Source organism: Ciconia boyciana, chromosome 6 (assembly GCF_034638445.1).
Source record: "Ciconia boyciana chromosome 6, ASM3463844v1, whole genome shotgun sequence".
Classification (NCBI taxonomy): Eukaryota; Metazoa; Chordata; class Aves; order Ciconiiformes; family Ciconiidae; genus Ciconia; species Ciconia boyciana.
In genome coordinates this window covers 34,767,065-34,788,200 of record NC_132939.1, presented here as the reverse complement: position 1 = coordinate 34,788,200, position 21,136 = coordinate 34,767,065, and the positions used below count along the sequence as shown (strand labels likewise).

At 35.8% G+C, this 21,136-nt stretch overlaps 1 protein-coding gene across 4 annotated transcripts in view; it reads left to right on the top strand.

Annotated features, from left to right (window-relative positions):
• Positions 1 to 21,136, top strand: part of GPHN (gephyrin) — a 303,926-nt gene that overhangs the window by 210,072 nt on the left and 72,718 nt on the right. For 2 of the 4 annotated variants that reach the window (XM_072864398.1, XM_072864397.1), the window contains exon 10: positions 9,975 to 10,031. The exons of the other annotated variants lie outside the window; for them this stretch is intronic. In XM_072864398.1, coding sequence (XP_072720499.1) covers positions 9,975 to 10,031 — 57 coding nt within the window. The remainder of the gene's footprint in view (positions 1 to 9,974; positions 10,032 to 21,136) is intronic. 4 annotated transcript variants of the gene reach the window in all.

Below are 21,136 nucleotides of genomic sequence, written 5' to 3'. Positions count from 1 at the left end.
GGCCAGAAAAGGAGAACATTCATCCTACTTAGTATGTGGCCTAATGCTCTCGTTTATACCTATTGATGTGTGTAATCCTCATTCTGTGGCTCTCTATTCCTCAAGTTTATTGGGTTTTTTTAAAAAATCCGTGCATATGTGTGTACGCATAATCTTTTATCACAGCTGAGCCTAGGTATTGTGCAACCATGCCAGAGGAATATGTGTGCGCTATGTTGATGCTGCTTTACTTGCTCTTTTGATGTGGTTCCACTCTACCTCTTCTAAGTGCAATAAATGACAGTTTAGAGTACCTCAAGTGAACAGTAGTCATTAAGCAATGAGATGAGGTAAGCCCTATAGCAAATTTATCCAGAAAGGTTGGAAAACATTATTATAATCCCTAACTTACCAAGTTCATTCCTTTATATGGTCCTCTTAAATTGTAACAATCACTAAGCATCAATTAACAGTACTAGGAAATGAGAAAACAAAGGTGACGGAAAAGGTAATGGGTTTTAAAATCAAAAGAACAGTTGTCACAATCTTTTGTCCAGCCTTCTCATAAACAGCCATTCTAAATTTGTTAATGCAGTTCATCCTGTTAAATTCAACTTCCTTGTCTGCTTACCCTTCTAATTACCTCCTTCCTCACAGTGCGTGTTAGAAGCCCTTTATTTTGTAATTCATGTAAGGCTTAGGTCAATGCTTATCAAACTCTCTATTCTGGATCTGCAAGGAGAATTCAGTATGCGCCAAGGCATGCCTGTGTTTGAGAAAATTCTAATTTAGTTGTGCCACTTTCCTCCCTGTTTTAATTTTCTACGTGCAACAGGAAAAGGGAGAAGGCACTGTAGTCTCCAGGGAATTGTCCCATTTTGAACATCAGCAACCAGTTTAACTAGTTTTGTTTGTTTCTTGAAGAGATTGTGTAAGAAAATGGTATTTAATTTTTTCTACATTTCTGCCTTTGTAAAATAAATAAACTGTAGCAGTATAAATCATGAAAAAATTCTGATGACATGTTAAAATGTGAGATCAAAATTATGTGACCCTGAAGATATTATGCCATTCACAGATGCCTCGAGATTAGGTGTTAGAATATGTTCAGATGATTAATAGTAATGACAACGATTCAAATGAATCCCCATATTTATTACACTCAAAATTTATCTTTAATGTCTGAAACGAATTGCCTCTGTTTTGCTCACCAATTTTGTTTAATTTTAAAAGGCAAAATACATATTATCTCTTTAAAAGGGGCATTTATGAATAGGGTAAAATTTGATTTCTTCAATTAGGCTTCAACAGTATATTTGCTTGTTTGAAAAGAAAGGAAGTGGTTATTTATCTATTTCTGATCACTTTCACAGTAGCATTGCGTATTTTTAGACAAGAATTTCTGTAGGCATTTATTGTTATTTACATTTACTGAAACCTGCGTATGTTTCATTTAAGAGCTTTTTATTTAAACCAGCAATAGTGGTAACTGTAGGAATGTATTTACGGGAAAAGTCTATGACAAATTAGGGATTCTTAAGGTGAGAAATTAAACACATTTGGAACATATTTCTCTCCAATGACTATGTTGGAAACTGGGCCTCCCACTTGAATGCCTTACAGTAGATTTATGGAAATCATCCCATAAGAAACAGTAACAAGTTTGGCAAGATTTCAGACCAGCTGTTGGCAATCTCTCTTTCAAATTTGCACCATTCATTACAGTTTATTTATTAAGACTGCTTTTTTTCTTTTAAAAATAGCTTTTAAAAATGTGAGGAACTCCTTTGAGCAAGGAGTTCTATGCGTTAGCATGGCGGTTCTTTGCAACACTTTGTTTGCTTTATGAAGTTCACAGGCAGCCTCCTTGGACAATGGTTTCATTCAACAGCACCGTCAGTGTGGACAAAGATTGACCTTGGTCGCTTCCCAGGTTATTGTTCATATCTAGCCACTTAAATAAGGTCATATTGTTTTAAGCTTCTGCAAAGTGAATTGAATCCCAGATCTTTCCACCTTATCTTCATCTTCTGAGGTCATCATCTCACTCCTGTAATTATATGTTTCCTATAGCTTTAATGGATGTACCCTTTCCCAGTATCCTTACCGATCCTTCCACTTCTCTTTCACAGTTGAACTCTTCAGGATGCGTAGATGTGAGGAAATACATGTGACAAGAAGCTTTACACAGATTTTCCAAACACAGCCCTGCCTAGTCAAAAGGATAAAGTACAGGATATTACAGATATTTGAGAACAAACCTTAAATGCACTTGTCCTCAAAGAGGTTTACTCTTCCCTTTAAAGTCCCACTAGCCCATCTGTTTTCAGAAAGATCGGGTCTTCTTTGTTACACTGAGCCCAAATGCAAACATCTCTTCCTTAATTTTGCTGCTAAAAGTGGCCAAAGAGAGCAAATGTCTTAGCTGGTTTGCTTTGTAACCTACCTGTCCCACCATCAGGTCACTTCTAAGTGACTTTGTTGATGTGGCAGCTTTCACCGTGACCACCAAGGTATCTTTGACAGGAGCTAGCTTAGCATCTAAAAATGTTTAAAGGACACTGTCCTCCACTGAAATATGAACAGCCCTATAGATGCTGCAGCTTTTAGAACTTCAGTTCAGCTTAGGACAACAAGACAGAAGAGCAGTACATTCAGAACTGAATTGTCAGTTTGGGAAAGGTATATACAAAGAATTCAAAACTTCACCACCTAGGACTTACCACGTTTTTGTTTTTTCCTTAAATGTGAACTTCTTCCCTGCTTGCCAAGACAGATTTCTGATACATGGGACAGGTGTTTGGTTTTTTAAAAGCTCTACCAGGAGCATGAGGTGCAAATTCTGCTTTCATTTGTGGGGAAAGCCAGAGAATAAATGAGGCTGCAGGCATAGGCGGGGAGCAAAATATGCCAGCAGCCAGTGAAAAAATGTTCAAAGTGGGGCTGAAATGAGAGGATTGAAAGTATTGAATTGAGGAGAAATCGGATGTAAAGGTTGAATGGTAGAGGTCTGGTACAGAGCAAAGCAGTATTTGTGGCTCTTGAGTGATGAGGCTGCAGGGCTTAGAGTGGTTTGCAGAAGAGTAGAAAGTAGCTTGGAGGCAGCAATAGCTTTATGAGAAAAGAAAGGGTTGTGGTCAGGAAGAACTGCGAGAAAGGTAGCCTTGAGTGGGTAGAAGGGTTTGGGGAACTTCAGCTGTGTGACAGGAGAGTTGTACGACTGAAAGCTCTGAGACAAGCTGGGTCTGGAAACCCTACTGTAAAACTTGGTCCCTATATGTTTGTGCTTACCTGTCCCCTGTATAATAAAGTGAAGCATGAAGTATTTGAACTTATTCTCAATCAGTTTGCTTGGAGCAGTCTGGTCTCGATAGCACACAGCTCTGTGCAGGCTAATTAAGCCTTCTGATTGCCAGCATTCTCTACAATCAGTAGGAGCTCTTTGTGTGATTTCCATACCATTCCTGTTGGGCTGGACATGCCTCTGCCAAGAGTAGCCATTTGGTGTTGTTACTAATCGTTTATAATCTCTTCATGTCTTGGGCAACATAAAGCCTGTGTATTTTGTTAACCGCGTAGTGAAAATAAGGACCCAACTCTCATATGCCCAGAGCTCCAGTTTAAATGAGATTTAGGACATTAAGTCACTAAGAATAGTGGCATAATATGTAATGTTTGTATTTATTGTAGTCTGTTTTGTCCTGGCTGCACATTTTACCTACCAACTTTTAGATTTGATTTCTGACCATTAAATTTCACTAAAGTCAATATTTTTAAAGAACTAGGCTGCCACATGTTGGTGTAAAATAACTACTGTATTACAAAATCTCCTATATAAGGACATGGTTACATTATCTTTGTCATTATGTGTGTTAACAGACCATTGATCTGGTGATGATATTAGTGTACTAAACTCCAAAACTGCAAGAAAATTTCATTACTTTTTACCTGCACTGGTCCACCTGCACTGTGTTTATTCCCTCATCTGCACATGGAACAGTGTGAGTAGTAGTGCCCATTTCAATTAAAAAAAAAAAAAATTAAAAAAAATGTGGGTAGTGTGAACAAAATGTGTGATGGTATGATAATGATGTTTTATTGGCATTCATTAGCATTCATGTACCTTATGCTTTTGTAGATTTACCATTTATAAGAAGTGCAGCAACCCTAATAAAACATTTATGCCATACTGCAGTATAATGCATCGGTGGGAATATGTTTATTGGTTGAGAATGTGTCTTCGTTATAGGAGCTTGTATTCCCTTTGTTTGAAAATATTCCCCATTTATTTAGGAAGCCCCATCTAATTGGTGTTTGTCTGGCCTAAAACTGCAGAAGTAAAAATACTTTCAAGTGCAAGTCTATTTTTCATGCCTGAATGTAAAAGTCATACATAATGCATTTTTTAACTTAAAAGAAATTTATTTGCTGCAATATTAAAAATATATTAAGCTCTTTGTTAGCAGTAGAAACTTCTCACTTAGTGTATAGCATTGTTCTTATTAGAGAAGAGAATTCTAGTTGGAGTTCAGATTTCTGTACCAGAATTTTCCACCGTTGATCAGGCAAGTAAAGGTTGTAAAAAATACCACCCATATCAGTATTTTATTATATAATATTTGGATGTTGGCAGTCACAGTCCCCAACATCAAATTTGTTGACAAGCAGTATGTAATTACTTCACTAATTAAAATTACTTCTTGCCAGCCACAGAATATTTACAGTTTATTCCTTTTTTTCTGGCTTTCACTGTCCTTAACTTATCTCCAGTTTGTTGTATACCGTGAACTTTGACGGACCTTGCTAAGGGTCAGAAAAAGCATTTTCCATCTTCATAAGATTTAATCTCCTTTGGATTCACTTCCCTTATGTGATCTGCCCAATACATAAAGTTTTTTGCTCCTGGACAACTGATGTAAAATCATTGCCAGTTAAGTTATACTTTAGAGATAGGTTTCTCTGTTAATATGAACTGTGGGAGAATTTGTGTGAGAGATTTCAAGAACATTTTTCTGGAACAGAATGGTGTAATAATATGCGTAGTATAGCTTTTATGGTTTCTCTTCATCACCTGGATCTCCTTCTTCTCTAGTTGAATGCACTCTATCAACTTGAGGAATCTCCAAGCTTTTAATAAAAAATTGCTGATGTCTCCTAGATGTCCCTGTACTTAATATATTGTATTCTTTCAAAGCCCCTTCATGTGGGGGCTGTTTGAATATATTATGATTCATATTTAGTTTCTTTTCTGTAAGTTTTAAATGTTTTTGTCTTCTCAATGCATTTATCTTTAAGATCATTTTACTGTTGTTTTTCTATATCCAGCTACCTTTTCACTGAATCATAGAACATCTGTTTAAGCTACACTGGATCGGAGACAGGTTTATCCCATTGTTGTTGTTCTGTATTTTGCCTTGGTCAGTTGAACACCCCTTGGGGAAAAAAAAAAAACAGATGTAGAGTATATTGTGGAATTCTGCTGAAGGAAGTGGTCCAAAGTAGGAGCATCATATGCACAGTTTTGCTTTAGATTTCCAAAACTGATCATTCCTTTCTTACCACGATGCCCTGCATTTTGAGATGAAAGGTAACTGGAAGGAAGTAATGGCAGGTAAAACTGGAAAAACAAGGGAAGTCATCTTTTCTCACAGCATGTACAAATCCGTGAATGTCACTGTTTCACAGCCAAAAACCTGCTTTAAGAAGAAACAACTTCATAAACATTTAATAACAGTATGAGTAGTCACATTGACAAATACGATGCAAGCAAATTTCATTGTTTAGGATTCAGTAGAGGATATTCACACCATTTAACTTCATATCCCCTAAGGCAACCAGTTTAGGAGCGCAAGGGAACTTTTAGTTAGGTGCAATGACAAGAAGCTGTGGCTAGAAACTAACAGGGACTATTTTCATCTAAGAGAACAGAAAATGTTTGTTGGTGCAGTCATCAGGGATATGTGGGATAACACATATGACAAATGCAAAAACATTTATTTGCAGACCCAGTGATGTAGTGTTCCACAAGTAATATTAATAGTTTTCTTTACTCACCATTCATCATTGATCTTTGTGGTGGTGGTGAAGTGGGAGAACAGTTATATTTTGCTTATGTGTACAGCAAATAATCTGAACTTGATTTGGAAGCTGTGTAGTATAATCTCTTGCTTTTGATTAACATGATTCTAACACTGCATGCCCTGGCCATTGAATAAGGAACTTAACATCTTTTTAAACCACTGCTGTAAAGAGTTTCCATTGCTAGTGTTGGCATTTATTCCGTTTCAGAATTAAGTAATTTGATCATATCAAAAAGGTGTTGTCATTATGAACCATGTATGTATTAGCCAGGACTTTGGAAAAAAGTCTGACAGAGGTTTGACTTTTTGGTGAATGGGAAAACACATTTCTGAAAGCTTTAGGTCCTACAAAATTCCAATTTCTTTGTCAGAAGCAGTAAGCAGAGAAACTTTCAAGTAGCAAGAACAGGTTATATTATAGGAAAGGGGAAGGAGTGTAAGATGAATAGTGTTAAGTATTTCAGGCTATTTCTCCTGTTGTAGAACTCTTCCTTTAAATAAATCTAACTGAAGCCAGAATCTCAGATTAGCCGGTTGTTCAGAGCTATTCTTTCTTTATGATGAGTATGACTGCTGGTTTATGTATATTTAAGGTTAGGTCTTTTAAATTCTTTTTTCTGGAGTAAAATCAGGGATGAAGATAAACAGGTACATTTCTTATGGGCTCTGTTAGAAGGTAGATGAGTAATAATTAAACCATATGCGAGACTTCTGCTTAGAAAACATTAAGGGTCTGTTCTTTGATACCCAAGTCTTTCATTCATCTTCTAACAAGTCCATTAAGCATTTGAGCACTCCTCTTTGCTCACTGTTTGGTTCTGGTTTCCCTGCTTCCTAAGTTTTCTTCCACTGGCTTACTGTCTCATTCTACTCCCACTGTAACTCCACCTTGTTCTTCAGATATCAGGATAGGGACACCTGTGGCTAATCTTTAGCTTTTAACTCCTACTATTATTCCCTTGTGAATAAGAAAGGGATGTAAATATAATGCATTTATCTTAACTGTCAGTGTATTACACCCTGCCAGTTTCCTGGAATGTTCCCTATACAACACTTTTCTTGCTTCATTACATTGAATATCTTCGTTCTCCTCCTTCAGAAAGTTCCAAAAGCCTCACATCTCTCTGGTAACATTTTGCCAATAACTACTTAGCATTGCTCCTGCCTCATCTCTTAATCCACTCATTTAGCTTGTGTTGTGGTATTAAAAAAAAATCATAAAACCTGAGGCACAAAGTTTTGTTTTCAATTTCACTGTTCAGGATCTTTTTATTAGACCTATGTTTTGCTTAGAAGGAAGTATTGTTTTCATTTTGCAAATGGGTAATAGAAAAATCAAAGAACTCGTTTCTAGATCACACAAGTGACCAATGGGGATAGAAGTATACAGACTTTGATTTAGAATGCTTACATGCACATCTTTCATTCTAATCTTTTCTAGCTACAAGTGTTTGTCTGTGATGGGGTTCCTGTGTCTAGCTGAGTTTCTGAAAAACAAGGAGTGTATAATCCATGCCATTTTCTGAAATACTAGTTTATCAGTCAACTTCTAGAACATCATACAGGAGTTGACCAGAAAGAGATAAGGATATACCGGAATTCCTTTCTGTGGCATTTGCCATGAAAAAAAATGGGGTTTTTTATTCCTTCTGTCCATTGCCTCCTTGGTAATACCCTATTTAATTCCCAGAACAGATGTAGTATAGTTTGTGCAATACTCATATCACTCTGATTCATCCCTTGAGAAACATCCAAGTTGCATTCTGCAAGATTCCTGTAGAAAACACGTTATCATGTGTATTAACTGTGCCATGGCTGTAAAACAAGAGTTGACCTTAGGCTATCTCCTTGTAATTTATATTTTCAAGCATTTATAATTTCATTGCTCGCAATGTACACATTGCATATATATTCCTCTACATATTTTGAAGAAAGAAAGAGTAAATAATGTGAGTTATATGCACCTGTAATATCTCCGATCTCATTTCTGACTGAATCCTAAACCTTCAGCACAACTTGAGTGGCCACAATACCCGCATTGGTAAGTAATAGAAGAAAAACTTTTTCCTTGAAGGGGAATACATATTGCTGTCACTTACAACTTTTCCCCAAGTTTCTGTGGTATGTAGCATTTTTCTTAATGTCCTAGTTCCATGTCATTATGTGAGATTATCAGCATTTATTTTTTCTTACGTCTCATTTTTCAAAATAAAAATGAATATATTATTTTTTTTAAAAGTTTCAAATTAGTAACATGAATTCATGAATTGGGGTTCTGCTTGATTGTATCTGTTGTCTGGGACTGGTAATATCTCAGCCAGGGTACTGGGCCAAGTATCCTTGTGCTAACTCCTCTTGTTTTCTTTTCAAATAAGGATCTTTTTTCCCTCTTGAGGCTTCTTTTTTTTTTTTTTCTTTTTTCTTTTTTTTTAGGAAAACTATAGCAGCTAGGTTACAACTGCATGTATTTTAATGGAATCTGTCTTCTAAAAGAGACATATTTTATTTAAGAATGACAGTTTTTTCTTGGGCAGCATACTAGAATTCCTTGGAGATTTGCTTGGAGTCCCATCAAAACAGTGATGTGGGTGTTTCGCTTGAGAGTTCAAAACGGATACTATTTTAATGCCATAAGACCAGGGAAGGAAAGCAACAGTTTACATAAATGTGTCCAGTGTATTTTACTAGTGGACATCCTATCAGAACTAAATATTTAAATTGTTAATATATTGCTTAGTTGCATTATTTTCTTGAGAATCCATTGCAAGTAAAAAAAACCATTCAGTTGACTGTGTTTTGAATATGAATTTCTCCATTTTCCATGGATAAGGTAAAAACAAAAAGTGACAATCTAACTTGTGCTTTTGCTAGGGTGCTCCAGAGAGCAAAAACCATAGTTGAATTTCCATGGTTTATTCAGTCTTTGGCTTCCTCGCTGAGATTTCTTAAAGAAAAGACAGTTAATGTGGTTTGAAAGGGTTCATCTCAGTTGTGTGAGACTTCGTTTTACATAACCCATGAAACAACCATCAGATAATAAAAACTTTCAGTTCAGTCTTGACGCAGACTAGAGGGATATCCCTAAGGTCATTTTTATTGTCTTCTTCCTCTCTACTTCAAATGGCACAACACAGGTTTAATTTATCAGTAAAAGAGGTTTATTTACTGGATTCAGCAATTCTAAAAAGAACTTTTGCTGTAAATGAGTGTTCTATTTTACATGCTTCTAACAGTACAAAGTCTTTTGAGCAGCTGTCTCATTTGTTTCTTCCATCCTCTGCATCATCTAGGAAAAAAACATATATAATAAAGGAAAAGTAATCAGGTAGGAGATGTTGGTGGAGAGGTTATATACACGGTATATTTAAAATAAAAATCTAATGTTGGTCTGGCATTAAAATTTTCTGGTTGGGCAGCATAATTTTTAACTGGGAATCTTGATAGCAGTGGCTAAAATCTCTAGGCCTGGGTCAATAGGAATCTGTGTTGCATTCTGTCAGGTATCAATCATGATACTTGCCAGGCCTGATACTCCCAGTTATAAGCATACTATGATCATATGATTTGTAGAAGGTATAGGGTGTTTTTTTCTTCAGTTAGAGTTTAGGACTTCATTATTCTTCATATCCAAATAAGTACATGTATTCTTTCAAAAGTGTTAGCTAATTCAGCATGCAACATATGTGCCAGATTGGTAATATATTGAAATAAAAATGATCAACAAAGCAAGTTTAAAATGCCATGATAAAGCATCATTTATTCCAGAAATTAGAGTCTGTGTCTTTGTCCTCTAGAGGTGTCTCAGAGAGTCAAATTGATGTCTTGCATGTACTGCTAACTGATTGTGTGGAAATTTTTTTAAGTTCACTTTTTCTTTATTCTTCTGTCTTTTTTACCCATCTTCCCCCATTGTAGCAAATTAGACGGCCGGATGAAAGCAAAGGAGTTGCTAGTAGAGTTGGATCCCTCAAAGTAAATATGTTTCTAACATTTATTTTGCAAGTTTTCTTCTATAGCCTACACTTTTCCTTTTGAAGGGGGAGGTGAGGGGAGGGAGGGAAGGGGCTTTTCCATTTCTCACCATCCCATCACTTTTATTTCAGTATTCTTATTGCTGTTGGGTCACATTTTGTTTGTTTCTGTGCTACACATAGAACAACCTACTGAAGGCAGGCTGCCAGTTAGTTACCTTTGAATGTCACGACAAATAAGAGATAGTACCAACTTTCTTGAAGTGCCTGTAATTTGGTGATCATGATTAAACCACTTCTCTGATCTATGTTGTTGTTGTCTCTTAACTTCCTGGTGCGTAGAGAAGTGACTTACTCATCTTCAGACTACTGCTTCCCATCTTGAAACATAATTAAACTTTTATAGTGCTCACACTTTTTGCATTTAATTCTGCAAAAGACCATTACGAGAGAGTTGAATATTTCATGTATATCTAGCCTTTAAATCAGAAAAAATCAGAATAAATAAAGAGGAAATGAGAGAGAGATTCATGTGAGGCTAATAAGAATGGAGCCGCTGTTTTGCTAATAATTAGTCCCTTCTGCCTTTTTTATGTTTGTACAAACATATTTGAATACTTAGAGCACTTAAAATAACAGGCAGATATCTAAATCAGTACCCACCATGCATAGTGTTACACTCTAATAAATGGTTTAACACACAGGACGTAATCTGTACCAAAATGCTGATCATGTGCACTCCAGGCCATTCTGTTAAGGTTCCATCTCAACAGTTGCCTCTTTTTCAGCCATCCAATTTTTCACTTTTTTTCCACTTTATTTCCTTTTAGCACTTTCTCAAGCGCTAATTATTTCATTTTTCTTCTGCACTCTCCTTGCCTTTCCTGCCTTCTTGGTTTTTGACCTTTTGTTTTGGTTTTGTATGTGAGTGTATTGCCTTTGTTCCAGGACAAGCCATCCTCTCTGTTCTCTAACACTGCTCTACAGCTGCTCTTTGTGAAAATGTTATTTCACTGAGCATAAAGAAGGGGAGGGGAAGGATTAGTTATGCACCTCTTTCCAGTAATGCCACCATTTAAATTGATCTCAGCATAGAAAAAGAAGCCAGTTGCTATTTGTTTATACAAGTTATAGCTAGAGGCATCTGTAGCATTCCTCACTGTCTGTGAGGCTTTATCTTTTCATCTTGTGTTTTGGGAAGAGGTTTTAGTTACAGTGTGGATGAGAAGAGCACTGTACATGCATGAGGCACTGTTTCAGTGGGAGACATTCAGGACCGCTGAATTCACATGGAGGAAAATACAAGACAGACACAGTTTCTGTGCTGTTTTTGAAAATTGTGTATGTAATTACTGTGACCTGTGCATTTTAATGGGTCATCACATACAATTCTAGATGTGTAATGCATAAACACATGCAGAAGATGTAGCTTATTTAGGTGCTGGGATTCACCTATTATTGTTATGAACACCCCCTGACACCTAATTTAGGATTATTATTTCTGTATCTGATTGCCCAGGATTTAATTTCACAACCCAAAATATATATATTTAGACACAAAATCTTACATGAATATCCTTATAGAAAATGGGAAATCCTAATTGAGGTTCCCAAAAATGAAAATTTACCTCTAAAAACTTATTTTTGATGGAAATAAATTCTAGAACACAGCCTTACCAATAAACAAGTGAATAAATAAATAAATGAACAATGTAGCAAGGGATTCAGTAGCTTTAGAATGATCTGTCCCTTGATTTTTCAGTTTTTTTTCCTGTACTGAAAAAAGAGACGTGTTAATAAAAATATCTTGTTTCCAGTTTCCAAGTTTACTGAGCTTGTATGTCTGTGTTGTTCAAAGCACTTTGATGTCTTGAAATGTTTTGCCAGAGGCAGTGAGAAATGTGTTATGCTATGATTTATTAAAAAAAACCAAAAAACCAAAAACCACAAAAACAAATAAAAAAATAAAAAAAAAACGTGACAAGAGAACAGGTTGCTTTTTCAATTCATTTTCTGATGTTTACATGTAGCTCCATCGAAAGCTGGAGGAGCTCAGAGATCACCTAGAAGGCAATGTCAAAGGATGCTCTCTCCGAGTAAATGTACGATTTCACTCGGTGATCTGTTTTTTTAAAACTTCTGCTGGCTGGTAACACCAAATCTGATTGGTTTGTCCTCTCATCCCCATCTTTTTCCTTTCTCTCTCTCTCTTTCTCCCTTTGTGTTTTCTTTCTTTTCTAGCTGGGGTTTAATTTTAATGTGTGTGAGAAACCTGACCTAATTGACAGGGTTTGTTTAAAAGAATTTCCTACTACATTTTAATGAATGCTAATCAAACTGCTTGGCTTTACAGCAACTAAAAAAAAATCCCTTTCCAAAATTGAGGTTGCGTATCTAAAAGTTTCCTGAATATTAAACTTAGCAAGAAATAAAATAGATATCCTTAATTCAAAGGATAAAGATATCTTCTGTCAGTGATTGATAGCCTTACCTGAACTGAAAACTATGGCTGATATAAGGTAACCCAAAAGCATACAGGTTCACATGTACCTCTGTCTTTGCCTTTAATCTTTTTGGGTCCCTATTTTATCTCACAAAATAGGTTAATATTTGGTTGAATGCCAGCTATGCAAATTTTGTGGCTTGATTTTTTTAGGAGACTAATATAAAAAATTCTGCGGCGTATTTCTTATGCATTAGGTTTGTTCTTTAATGAAAAAAAATCTTGAGAAAAGGATTAGGATCTAGCATATCAGCCATGACACCCTATAAAGTTGCCCATTTTTCACAGAGATATTTAATAAAGCAAGTCAAATCCAACATAACAATACAGACAGCAGTACCTTGTGTTTAGTAGTTCAACCTCATAAATTAAGATCAGCTTTTCAGCAATTCTGTAGAAGTGAGATTAAGATGCATAATTTAATGCATAATGAAAATTAGAAAAAAGGGATGGCTGTGAGCATAATAGATGTGAAAGTTAGTAACCATTCATCTCTTTGCACATCCATCCAGTGAAGATTCTCAGAATAATTTCTTTAGATTCATGTCCTGTTTGTGTCTTCCATACACTATGACTGTTGTCATTCTCAGCACTATCATTCTAATGCATAATCCACTATGGTTATATAGTGCAAGATAATTTTAGTAATGATAATGATTTAATAATTTTTACCCCTTTTGGATGCTTTTGCATATCCAGCTATGCATCTGACATAAAGCTGATTTCTGCTCATTGTCAAATAGAAGTCTCTGAGTTTATAATCTTTTGCAGGTCAAATACACGGAAATTGAGCTGCTAATCTATTGCAGCTTTCTATAAAATAAATTTGATTAAAGGACTGTATCTTTTCCCTGGAAAATCTTTAAGAATCAAGTTTTTGGAGGAATAAACTGTGTGATATTTTAGATTTGGTGGTATCTCAAATTTATTAGTCATAATCAAGACAAAGCAAGTTCCTTTATTTTAGACTCCTCACTCTTAAATTAATGATTTAGTACTAGTGAATAAATATAAAGTCAGAAAAAGATTATGCCATGAAACTTTGTATTACAAAAAAGGTGTTCTGATCACACGTTATTTCACAGACTGTCACATGGGGAACGGTTTCAAATGAAAAGCTGTGACCACATTGGCCATGACAAATTAGTTGTCATGAAATTGTCCTGTTCTGCCATGCCGCTTTATTTGTTATTTTGTGGCTGTACCCTACACAATGTAAGGAAGTCAGATTGTGAACTAAGAAATGTTCCATATATTCTGCATGTGCCCTTTAAGTTTCTTAAAACAAGCAGGACACGTTGCAAGTATAACAACATATAACTAAAATCTGCTGCTTTGTCACTGCCATTCTGATTCATGCTGTAATAACAGATGTTTTAGATAAGGCAGCATTTTAAAAGACAATATACAAATGACTGATCAAAGAATAGAACAAATCCTTACTAAACAGTGGACAATTGGAAAGAAAATAATGAGGGATCTGTTTATAGTTCATCTTTAAAATAATTTTCATCTCTTCCATACTGCTTTTGGAAAGGGGTTTAGATGTAAGTTGTTAATACTCCTACAATGTGGCAAATGTATTGAATGGTGTGGGAGGGGGAGCATATAGTATCTGATGGCCAGCCCCATAAGTGAAAATGAAATGCTATTGCACAATTGTGTATACTATTAAGGTGGAACCTTTGTTCCAGAATGAATTGCAAAGACATGCTTTCCAGATTAAATTCAAAGGCCGTTGGAAATATGTAGGAAACATTGGAATTCTGCAGAATATCCCAGATTCCACCAAAAGTTTAGAAAGCCTGCCAGATATTTAAAATAAAATTGCACTGAAAACATGCATGAAAGTTTGACTTAATTAAGCAGTTTGGGCGTTTGAGTGGTTTTCATTTTAAAACACTACTTTTAATATCAGCAGTAATGCATAACCATTTACAAAAAAAGTTATCCTGACCTGAGATTTGTTTTTCCATTTCTTCTTGAGATCTTTGTTCATCTTCCTTGCAGCTATTCCCATTCTTTTCATGGCTTAAACCTTTGACCCCTTCCAGAGACCTGTGTTTGAAGCTGAACTTAAATATTATTTAGAAAAGTCTTCTGTCACTTGGACATGTTAGCATTCCCCTACTGTTCAAATTAATGTAGCAGTAGCAAATAAGTGCATTAGCTACTGAGATGATCAACAGTGAAACAGCTGACTGGTTTATATTTCAGAACTCATAATACCTCCTAAAACTGACACCTTCCTGAAAGTGTAGAGTTCAGCTGAGATTCAACAGAACAATACTGCTTCAATCTGTGTTTTGAAGATATTTTTTTTTTTGTAATTTTGCAGGCTAAGAATTTTAAATGCACGTTTAAATTCTGCAGAAAAATGTTATGGAAAGCCCATCAGAAAAAAATTAAATCTAAATATAGAAGTTCTACGCAGAGTTCCCAAGTAATATGCAAAACAATTTTTTGTGGCTTTTGACCAGCATTGTTCCAAAACAAAACCAGAACTTTTGATCAAGAAAAATGTTTTCAGAATTCATAGCAGAGTCCAAATACTGTCCATAGATACGTTTAATGAAACTGGGATTATAATTTTTCATACAGTGCTGTATCTCTCAGAGTCTATGGTCTCCTGCATGCAGTGTTCTGTCTTACTTTAAGTACCTGCCTTCTTTGATCATGATGAAGGATTACATTTACAGGGCTTTTATTCCTGGTCTTAATATTCCATTATTAAAGATCTGAGTCAAACCAGTAAGGCCCTCAGACTAACAACAAATTGCTCTGCAGCCTTTGAACAAGATTCTCAGTTGGTGTAAATGGGCATAGCTCTCTCAAAATCATTCTCACAGTGGGGAATTTCTGTGACAACATGGCCCCTTAACTTGAATGTTCATGGGGGAAAAGAGCCTAACAGCTCAAATGTGAGCACTTTAGCTTCACCTAATGTAATACGTAGGGGTTGTCAGGGGTTGTACAAAATAAGGAGAGCTGCCCCCTTACTCAAACTGGAAGAACAATCCCTGGAGTTCATACATGACAACAAATTGTAAGCAGAGTAGGTGATAGATTGCAGAATCATCAAAGGAGCTTGGAAAAGTATTGACATTTAATTTTAATAACACAGAATCAGTACACTTACAAAATGCTGAAATCAGGCATGAAATGGTAAGTGTGCAGCAGATTAAACAGTCTCATTGTGTGATCCTATTGAAAATAAAACTAACAGCAATCACTGTGTGCAGAAGTGTGGTATGAGCATAATCCTTTCCTCAAGAACATTAGATCATTTTGAGACTAGAACACTTGAGCATACCTTCGATTTCATCATTATGAGAAAACGACATAGGTAAATTGAGAGTCTATGCACGTATGAATAAGAAAAAAAGAATTTGGAGTGAGTGAGATTAAAAGATTAAGGAAAATTGTGTGTGTGTGTGTTCGAGCATAGGGAGAAATAAAATATACAGGTATCTTACTGAACATTACATATGCTTCTATACAACTGGAACTATGAAAAAGAAAATACAAAATTATTTACAGTGATTAAATACTTATAGGAATAAGACTGAAGTTAAATGGTAAGTTTAGCCTAGATATTAATGAAAATGTGGATAATTAGCTCACAGGATAATTTGACAAGGAAAGTAATAGCACTCTACTTATAGTAGTTGTCTAAGAGAAGATGAAAGAAGTACACAAGTGTCTAGCATACCCCTTGTAAGTTAGTGTGAGGAGTAGGCAAGATGAGCCAGGTTCTTCAAAACTTGCCAGAGTACGATTCCAAACCTCCTCATCGTTGTTGTTTCTGTTTATCTAGTTGCTGATACTTAAAAATCTGCAGCTGTGATGTTTCTTGCTTTTACTGCATTCTTTGGATCCTCACCTGCAAAACCGAAGCTAATGCTTCTTCTTTTTCCATGCTGTTGCAAGACAAACCATGGGAACAATGGTTGGACATTATTTATGAGCATCTTGATTAGAGACTCATCCAAAAGTCTTAGGTGAATAGCAGAACCCCTGTTCTAAGCAAAAGTACACCTTATCTTTCTTAGAAAGCTTTCAAAGCAGTGTTTCTAGAAACAGTTTTTGCTCTGACAGAAGAGGTTCTCTCTTTTTTTTCCTTTTTTTTTTTTTTTTTTACAAAATAGACTGTTTAAGAATAATACTTGATTTCTTAAAACTGCATTTTCTATTCTTTCTATTTGTCTGAAGGAATGTTCTATTTTTGACTTAATCCTTCTGTAAATCATGTCACTACAAGAAAACATTTCATCAGGGGAAGAAAGTGCTGAGTGTGTGTGAACAATTAAGATGTTGTGAAGTGATTCAGATTTCCTTAGTAATGTTATCTAGAAGAGCAAACGAAATACACAGTGCCAGAAAGGAACAAAAATATTTTCATTGTATTAAAAAATTTTCCGTGAAGAAAGAACAGCTGTATAGAAGTATATAATGGAGACATAAATGAACACAGACAAATGTGACTGTAGAATTTTCCTGGAAGTGGTATTTTACATTTCAGTGAAGAATTATTATATACACATTTGAGATTGAAGAATATTCATGAGAGACTTTTTATGAGTACCATGTTCTCTGCTCAGCCCATCATAATACCTAAGTCAGCAATAATTGGTCACTAATAATTTATGTGGAAATTCTTCCTGGGTTCATCTTTACCACAAATGTATCCAAACTGCTGTACAGATACTAATTTTGTTGAAGTCTAAGGAAGTTTTGCTGGGGCTTCTGAGAATTCATTTGTCCACCCCTAGAAAAAATTCAAGAGGAGATCTTTAATGCATTTATAAGAACCATGTCTTTTTAAATTTCATTTATTAGGCTGCTTTTACTCTTTCTTCGCAGCCAGTTGTCATCAGATCATTATTAATCTAACAAAAGTTAAGGGGGAAAAAAACCCCAGAACTGGTACTACTCTTTGTAATTGAAACATGAAATGTTTTAAACCAAAGAAAGGATTTTCAGATTTGTTAGGAAAAGAAATCCTATAAATAACTGGAGATTCCTTTTTTAATGCTTGAGTTACATCTGAGTGATGAGTAGTGTAGAAAAATGGGTATCTTGTATAAACAAAGTGTTTCTTAAGCAATCAGTAAAACCGTAATGTTACCAATTAACTTGTGTTTGTGCTGAAAGCTTTCAACAGTGGACAGTGTCCCTCAGGAATCACAGCACTTTACATTGCTTAGGGACATAATCTGCAGATTTCTACTGACCTATATCTGGCCGTTAGTCATTTCACTTTGCAAGTTATTCTGGTTTTTGGGGCAGTGAGATTGAAGAAAAACCTCCGTTGTCAAAATGCTCTTTCTGAGCATCTCAAAACATAAAGATATACAGGGAAGAATAGGGCCTCTAATGGGTTTTCACATTGTACCTTTTGCAGAGTTAGAATAAAACTAATAGTTTTAAATGAAAGAGATTGGTAAAGCTTCATCCTAGAATACCTTATTGGCCTAAGGATAGTGTTGTCAGTTATTTAGAGGAGGAAGGATTGTCTTCAGATTCATCATTAGTTTTAATTATTTTATAAATACAGTACTTTTTTCTTTTAAGAAGCTTCCACCTTAAAAGGCATAAATTTGGAGTTTCTGAAATAGCTGGTCATGGAAACTTAATGAACCCCCTGCTACTGTTTCAGTGCTGGAACCACCTATACAGAAAACCTTCTGAGACCCTTACTGTGCCACCATTTCCTTTTTAACAATGTTTTCTTTTCCCCACTGCACAACCAGGCTCGGCTCCCTTCGTGCTCATCCACCTATAGTGTTTCTGAGGTATACTTTGCACGTGTTCTCTCACACAGTCGACCTGCTTGCCCATCACACTTTTTTTGTTTTATTTACTTTTTTCTTTTTCGCATTGTACTGTGCACAAGTGGGCAAAAATCAGCTGGGGGGGGCAGATTTTGCATGATCAATCTGCAACCATGTTCAGCATGGTTTTAAAATCACTGTACCAGTCTGGGACCACCATGATGTGTAGTCTAGCTAGGTAACTGCTACATAACATATGAGCATAAATTATATAAAAGCATCCTTAATTATCTCTTACATTAAAATAAAAATAATAAACTTACAGAGGTCCAGGCTGCAAAATGCTTCACTGGTTAGTCTGACCCATTTTCAGCCAGTGAAACTAGAAAGACTCTGTAAAGATGGCCATCACATTATGATTACTAATTACCTGTCTAGATCTGTGTGGTTTTATGATATCTGAAGTTCATTATTAATTCCCAAGGCTCTGGCTTGGATCACTACCTGCCAAAATGCATATACTGTTGTAAATACTTCCATATCAGCTTCATGATAGTCTTCTATAATAATGTATAGTACCATCTTAGGTAGAACTGAAAAGAAAAATACATTCAATTGTAATTAGGATGGGAAAAAATGGAGAAAGATATTAAGATAAACTAGAATTCACAACATCATGGGATAAAAACAGAATTTATAAAATACTGTCAAATTAATGCCATGACCCACTGTGTAAAGATTAGGCTTCAGCATATTATTATAATTGATTAATGGATGAGTATCAAAAAGATGGACTGGAGGTTTTCTGCAATACAGAATCAGTCTCAAGTACATACAGTTATATATTCTGTATTTTAAAGAATCCCTTAAAGTTGACAAGGTCTCATAAAAAGATTACAGTTAGCTCTATGTCACACTCTGGGCCAAGTGCTAGACCTGATGTGAATGTTCTGTTAATGAGCATCATACAAAATGCAAACATAAGGAGCTCACCTACTCAATCACTTTGTCCCTAAGCAGGAAGATCTGTGTGTAAGCAATACCTTGCTGATGTGTGTCTAATTTGTTCTCAAAAGCTTCAGCTTCTCAAGCAATCATTCCTAGCACTTCCTTATCCTTTAATAATAGAAAGTGTTTTTCTAGTTTCAGTGTATGAACAGGCAAAAGATCTAATAAAAAAATTTTTAAGAAGAGAGATGCTTACCAGTTTTTCTGGCATAGATAAATAGTTGCTGTCTGGCTCCACCAGGAGACAAGTCGTTTTAAAGATAATCAAGTATGTGTTCTTAATAGCACCTGATAAGTATTCTGCAGTTTGTTGTGCCTCGTTACTGTATTATATGAAAGCCTCACTGTTTTTATCATGATTATCATCAAAACACCAATATGGAATAAATAAGTAATACTGTACTCATACAAAGACACTTTTTTCTAAGCTAATACAGGAGCAAGAAATTAAGTTTAGTGCTTACAGATGCAAGACAAACACCATTCTCACTCAGCCAGCCATTCTTCTGAATTATCTGTATGAAATTAAGAAAAAACACTGGATCAGCAGCTATTTCAGCTTGATGACACTTTGTTTCCAAAGAATCCAACCGTGATAGTTTCACATCGGCAAAAATGGTGAACGTGCTCTTACGGATTATGAAGTGAATAAGCAACTTTCAGGGAAACTGGACTCTTCTTGCTTTGCCTGCAACTTCAGCCATTTCCCCTTTTCTTGTTCTGGAGGGATCACTGTCTTCAAAAGAAATCCAAACCAAGGTATTGTGGCTGGTGACTGGTCAACATGTATGGGTGTCCTGCTTGATCAGATTCCAAAAACTATTTTGCCTTCTGCAAAGCTATCAGGCTGTAGTACCAATTAGTGATCTTGGAATAGTTAGATTCTGCTGCAACTGAAGAAGAAAATTGGAGTATTAAGTGCATGACAACTTAGTGAACACTATCCACAAGGGATGGCTTTGCAATTTGTAGTAGAGTAGTCTGCTTGCTGAAGTATCAAGGTGGCACTGTGAGACTGTACAAGCAATTCATCTTTTATACTGTGTCCAAAGGGAAGATGATATCTAGAATGCAGATGACCTGGCTGCCTGATGAACTGGATCTTGTGATGCAGTTAAAAAATTTCTAGCTGATCAGAATTTCATGCTTAATGAACATATAGTGCAAGACCTAGACTGCCCTCTTTTAAACTGCAGACTGAAGGTGTAAAAAAAATATGGATACGTTCTTCTCTGGTGGCAGGATAGCACCCTGTGTATTTTTGAACAGACCATTTGAGCCAATGACAGATCCAAAGGAACAAATCAATTGAAACTGAAGATCTCTATGGCAATTGTAGCTATTTGAAGAGGCAGGGAGGGATTGGAGATTCTGTGGGGTCCATAAAGGATTTGTAGTGTAGTTTCTAAGTTTGTAAGAGACTCCTCATTCTGAAATACAGCTTGATGTCAGGATGCATGTCCAGCAATGCTCAATGTCATCTGCTATTATTTTGGAAAATGGGAAAGGCTGCTATGAGTAAACAACATTCTAGCCTCTAAATGATATGATAGAAAATCTTGCAAACTGAGGTATTTTTAAATGGAGTCCAAAAGCCTTCCATTAGTTTTGATCAAGGGGAAGAAAAGGAGTAATGTTGTATTGCATAATGTCTCATATCCAGCGGGGGGAAAAGACCACACTTTTGATAGGATCTCAAGGTTGTTTCTTATGTCTACACCTATTTCTGTGGTTCTTATTCCAAGAAAATATTTTTCTTAAGCTGATTTTTAGGCACCAAGTTCAGAGCTTCTTAATTTTATATGTCCAAGTCATCACTAA